At 35.8% G+C, this 6,000-nt stretch overlaps 1 protein-coding gene across 3 annotated transcripts in view; it reads right to left on the bottom strand.

The window, feature by feature from the left end:
* Window positions 1-283: 283 nt before the first annotated feature.
* The window catches only part of Rspo2 (R-spondin 2), a 131,650-nt gene continuing 125,933 nt past the window's right edge, over window positions 284-6,000 (bottom strand). For all 3 annotated transcript variants that reach the window (XM_026384562.1, XM_026384563.1, XM_026384564.1), the window contains one exon: window positions 284-399. In XM_026384562.1, coding sequence (XP_026240347.1) covers window positions 284-399 — 116 coding nt within the window. The remainder of the gene's footprint in view (window positions 400-6,000) is intronic.

Raw genomic sequence — 6,000 nt, 5'->3', positions numbered from 1 at the left:
TGGTGGTCAACAGCCTCACCTCCCGCATGTCCGCAGTGCCCGCATGCGCCCAGTCAATCACAGGTCATGCACTTATAACAGCTTCCACTGGTTAAGGTCAATGAGCTCCTGCCTTTGCAGGCTCCAGATTCAAATCAAAGCATAAATAACCCAGAGACCATGCTTGGGGCTCCTCCTTTCACAATGTTACTAAGAACACTGTACACCAGTGTGCAGGAGTGGAGAGTAGCTTTGTGCACCTTTGCAAAAACAACACCCCGCCCCCAGACACCATACACATCTTTTATTGGTTTGCTCTGTCTGTAGCTAGGAAGACACTGTGTTGCTCTTGAGCTCTTTCTATCAGCTTCCTCTTCTTCTTCTTGTTCCTCTTCTCCTTTGCCTTGGGTGTTCTCTTCCCTACAATGGGGGAAGGAGAATTAAAAAGGAGAGACGTCAGAAAAGGCCCTTTCTTTAGGAAAGAAAACACAAAACATTGTGAGTTTTGCACAAAGCCCATCTGGAAAACATCACCTATGGAAAAAGCAACCTCAAAGAGAAAATTGTTCACATTAATTTTGACGGAATAATAATAATTTACTAAATTGGATATGCTGTCTAAAACAGAGACTGATCTTCCTGTTACAGGGAACTGGCATATTTAAAAACCTCCCAGCGGCCAGATCAGTCTTTCAAATATCATCCTGCCACAAAAATTCCATTTATCCCCTCCTACTTTTAACAATGCTACCCTTTACTAGACATCTTTACATCTTTCTACTGCTCCACATGTCAGTGGGTCGAAAGAAAATAAGCACCTATCTACAGTAAATATACCAGAAGTTTCAAACTACCCTCTCCCTGTCCCAGAGGAAGGGAGTCTTGCTGTGAACATTACTCCCTTTACGTTCTCCAAACACCAGTATGTGAAATGACATATGTGCCATGCTTTTTAACTTTCTATAACAATTCATGGGGACAGCATTGTGTGTCTATGGGTTCTTTTCTAAACTCCTAGACAAGCTGTTCACGAACAAAAAGAACACTTGTTTATTCTGATATACTGTTTTACTACCAGAAAAATCACACCAACTTATTCCTTTTTTCTTGTCTTAGCAACTAGGAAGCCCAGACCACAAACTAAATAGTTGGCTTTCCTCCACCAGGAGTTTTGGGGTACAGTTTTCCCTCTGCCATATTGTACATCTTATACTTTATGGTTATGGTCTATAGTCTTAATGTAGAGGGTTTTAGCATTTCTTTGCATATATGTATGCATAAGATTGAAGGAAGAAAAAAAATTAGGAGCCCAAGATATTTGGTTTTGGTCCACTGCCCTCTGTAGGTTCTAACCACATAGGATCCATGGGATTTATAGGAGAGAAAAGGGCTTTTAGAATCTCTGGTATTTTACAGAAGGTAAATCACTGCTGTACACCTTCAGCACAGAAAGATTCTTCAGTCAAATTGGAAAACATTCTACAGTTATTCTTCCTCTCCTACAGTCCCCACCTCTGTGGGATCTCTTAGTTCTACAAAGCTTGCTTTCTGTTCCTGTGGGGTGCAGCCATTAGATGCCACAGTAATCAGCACCACTGATGCACATCCAATTCTAATTAATACTCTTCAACCTCCCCACACCTACAAAACTCACTATCCTAGACCTTTTCATTGCAATCTAGGCAATAGAGACAGTGACTGATACCAAAAGAAACCGGATTAGCTAAATACATGTCTTAGGAGGCCAGAGCCATCCAAGATTAAGGGAGGCCTGAGATTTCTAAATTAAGGGAGGCACTTCTCATTTTCTGATCAGAAAGGATCTGTTTCTATAGAGGATGGAAAATGGTCATATTCTTCAAGACCCTAACACAGTGATTGGCACATGTCGATTTTCAATAGATGTTTGCTAGGCAAACATTTTTATTGCTAGAAAAAAGATAAAAAGAATAACTTACTTTAATAGGACACTACATTAAAATAATGAGAACATGATCATGCCCTCATATTAAATTATAAAGGTCCTTGAAGTTAACTTCTGGTTCTCATTAAATTCTGGCATTAATGTTATAATGGCATTTTGCCATCTTTAAACATAGTTAATCCTACCCAATGAAACCTTAGTCCAAGCCATCGTTAATCAAAGCAGCTGTAAAGTTACAACTATTTAGTAACATTATCTCTAATGATGAGACACACCTAATGAGGACAGAGAGGAATACCTAACATAAAATAGGATATTTTAAAAGAATCTTCAATTATAAAGTTTTACAAAGTTTTCTCAGTAAATAACTACAAAACTCCTTAGTTAAAAAAAAAATCATTGTTGGCTACATTTAAAAAATTCATTTGGTTTATGCTTCGTTTATATAAAGCCTAGAGTTTCTTTTAAAAGCAAATCAAAATTAAGTGAATGGAAAAATAGGCTAACTAGATTCTTAAAGTGTTCTGCTAGAAGAAAACTATAATGAATGCTATTTAACAAAAGCATTTCATATTCACAATTTCAGTTCTTCATGACTACATAGTTGAAAATTATATGTGCACTACTTTAATGGAAATTTTATACAAAATGACTATAAGCTCTCCTTTGAGGTGGCCTATTTTGTGTCACCCAATTTATTATTCTGATATAACTGTGAATATGCAATGGTTATTGGGTTTGTGAGCTGATATGATATTGTGTAACAGGGAAGTTACTCAATATTTGCATAAGGTGGCTAGTATCTCTTCCAGAATTTCAGCAATGCTTCTGAATACTTAGTCATATAAAATTTTTCAAATTGTACAATTATTTCTCTGACAATAGGTTATGTGATACTAATTCCAACTAATAACGTTTTCAGGCCCCTGATGAAAATCCTAAAGATTTTTCTCAGAAACCTTTTTGAATGACATCTCTGCTATTGTTTGGTTGGTTTTACTTCTGGCCAGTCCCATTTCACATGTAGAATACATTGCAAATACCAAAGATTTAAGATGGTTTGCCAAGATGTGACCACAGACAGGCCTAAATTAACTGAAAATATTTTTTGGTCCATAATAGTTTGTTCTGACTTTAAACTCAACTCAATGTAATAAAAATTATTAAAACATAAGGTATAGAAAGGATTTACATATGTTTTCTTCTGTACTCAAATTTATTATGTTTTTGAAAATCTATCATGAAGATCAATGCCAACAAAAATATATAATGAAAATAAGTTCTATTGGGCTTGCAAGTATGCTAATTTCTATTTCTTCTTCATTTCTTTTCATCTGTGGATATGACACTTGGAGGATGACTTCTAGACTTCGGATTATCACACATTCTCAAGATATTTGTGCTACACAGGAAGGATTTTAAGTATAATATACCAGTCATCCAAATGGAAATTTAGCTCTTCTTATTCTCAAGTTTATGAAAGAAGATTTAGAATAAATACTGCCCTATTAGATACCCACCACACCAAATTTTATTTTATGAGCAGATTGTCAGCCTCCAGCATATTCACTCTAGTGACAAATTCTGCACAGTTTTTGTGAGTGCTCTGGGAATGTAGTGGCTTCAGCAGATCATTACAGAGTGACTCTCTTCAAGATCTGGCAGAATGGGGTCTACAGAACAGATATTTTAAGCTCTGTTATGTGGACACAAGAATGACAACTGATTTAAATATTGCCACGTTTAGGGAATTCAGTGTGATTTAATGGGGAAAGGCAACCTCTGGGGAAGCAGCTTTCTAACTGAGAAAACTCATGTAACTGAGTTGTCTGTTAAGGAATTCTATTCATGATGCTTGGTTTCTTCATTTGTAAAATAAAAAAAAACAATTATTATGTTTCACTAGCTAGGTATGGGACATTATGGGACAAAGTCGTTTTCCAGCAATGAGATGAAACATGTAAAACATCACATCAAGACAAGATTATCAAAGCCACAGTCTAACCAACATGATCACACTGACTTATACACATGTGGAAGTGTTCCAAGGGAATAGCTCATCAACTCAGCTGCGGCAAGAAATGAACAACCCCTTATGGAAATACTCCCAACATCTAGCTGTGGATTGCTGCCATTAGAATCAGAAACAGGGGACACTGTTCTGCACCAATGTATAAGGCAGACCCATGAATTATGTGAAACTATGAAAATACTGACTCGACTGCCAGTTAGACACCAAAATCATTGTTTCCCAAGTTCCCAAATTCAAGGAAGGTCTTCAAATGGTTTCCCTCTCACTAGGTTCCAGGTAAGAATCTATGCATCATTGGAGCAAAAGTTTTTGTGCTTTCATCAGTAAGGTACAGAGGTTGTGTAGGGTTTCCTACTAAATACTGTTTTTAGAAAGACTTTGTGAGGGTAAATGTGATGGAAAATAACTGAATAAAAAATTCAGTATAATTATAAAAAAGTATAGAGGTTTACATACACACCATACTACCTCCATACATATACATACAAACAAGAGAAAGGTAAACCACATGACAAATGTATTGAACTATAATTAGGACTATGACAACAGTGATCATCTAAGACCAGGCTAACTGCTTAAATTTGGAGAAATTTTTGATGCTCTGGATATCACTGCCTTTATAATGTCACCTTGGACACTTAAGTTCAGAGACTGAGGCATCCTTTTAAAGTTGCTAAAATTGATGGATGTGAAGCCTGTTTGTCCACCACTCTGGTGAATCTTGCTATACTTTACAGGATACTCTGGAGCAGAACAGAAAAGTTTGCTCCAGATCTTGAGTCTACGGTCTGAATTGTAGACAATGAATAGCAATTAGCCAATTTCTTTTTCTCATATGGGCAATTTGAGTTTGCACAAGAATAAGTAGCAACAGAAATGTATTTATTTAAGAATGATGAATGATTCTCTGGAAAAATGCCAGGTGGTTCCTAAAATATCTTAAAAGCTCACAAAAATAAACAAAAGACCTAAATACAATTCATAAAAAGTAGCTAATAAATATAAACAATTCAAACTACCAAATGAAATGAGATGTCAGTGCAAAGATTTTTAAAAGTAAAAATACCTAAAGCTGGTAAGAATGTGGCAAGACAGGCATTGGAATCGATTAAAAGAATATAAAATTGACAGTCTTTCTGCAAAGCCATCTGGCAATGTGTACCAAAGCACTAAAAAATATTCATAACTTTTGACTGGGATCTAGGAATCTATCCTAGGAAAATAATCTAAACTTGAACAAAGATTTATACATGGAGATGTTTAGTATAATACTGAAAAAACTGTAAATTACCTAAATGTCCAATTGCAATTTTTCATGACCTCTTCTTTTTATGATTACTGAAGCAATAAACTGTGCTTTCAACTATGAATTGGAGTATTGCATATTTTAAGGCCAGAGCAATTAAAATTTCTCTCCAATAGTACTACTGTTGCATGTCTCTAAAACTTTGCCTGTAATACAAATGCACTCAATGTGGTGTTTAGCAGATTCTTCTGTGCAGCATTTGATGATAACTGGATCGAAGATATCAAAGATTAAGAACTACTGACCTAAACCCTTCAGACAATGAGAATGGATGTTAGTTCATAAAGGCTCACCCTCACCCCAAATCTGGAAAGGAATCCAAATAGATGCAAGTAGACAATATGATGAGCACACCTAGGATCTACCACAGCTGTCTCAAATAGCCTCAGATAAAAATCTTTTCAATGTCCCTTATTCAGAACAATATTTAATTGAAAAGTAAAGATTGTATATATTTGTGGTCTACAATGTTTGTGTTTGTGTGTGTGTGTGTGTAGTGAAACAGCTAAAGCTAATTAACACATCCATCACCTCACGAACTTATCTGTGGTGGGAACATTTAAAATCTCTTTGCAATTTTCAAGTATACAGATTATTATTTACATCGGCTTGGGAGTCAGAAGTGCAAGTAAGGTAGAAAGTATAAAGCAAATGAACTAATACTGGATCCTTCTTATTCATAGTGCAAAGTTCTTCAAGTGCCATTTTTAGTAACATCCATCTGTTTTTTTTTTTAGAAATACACCTCTTTTCACCAAA

Source organism: Urocitellus parryii, chromosome 7 (assembly GCF_045843805.1).
Source record: "Urocitellus parryii isolate mUroPar1 chromosome 7, mUroPar1.hap1, whole genome shotgun sequence".
In the NCBI taxonomy this organism is placed as follows: domain Eukaryota; kingdom Metazoa; phylum Chordata; class Mammalia; order Rodentia; family Sciuridae; genus Urocitellus; species Urocitellus parryii.
The sequence above is the reverse complement of the archived record's forward strand: the minus strand, read 5'-3'. Positions and strand labels throughout refer to the sequence as shown.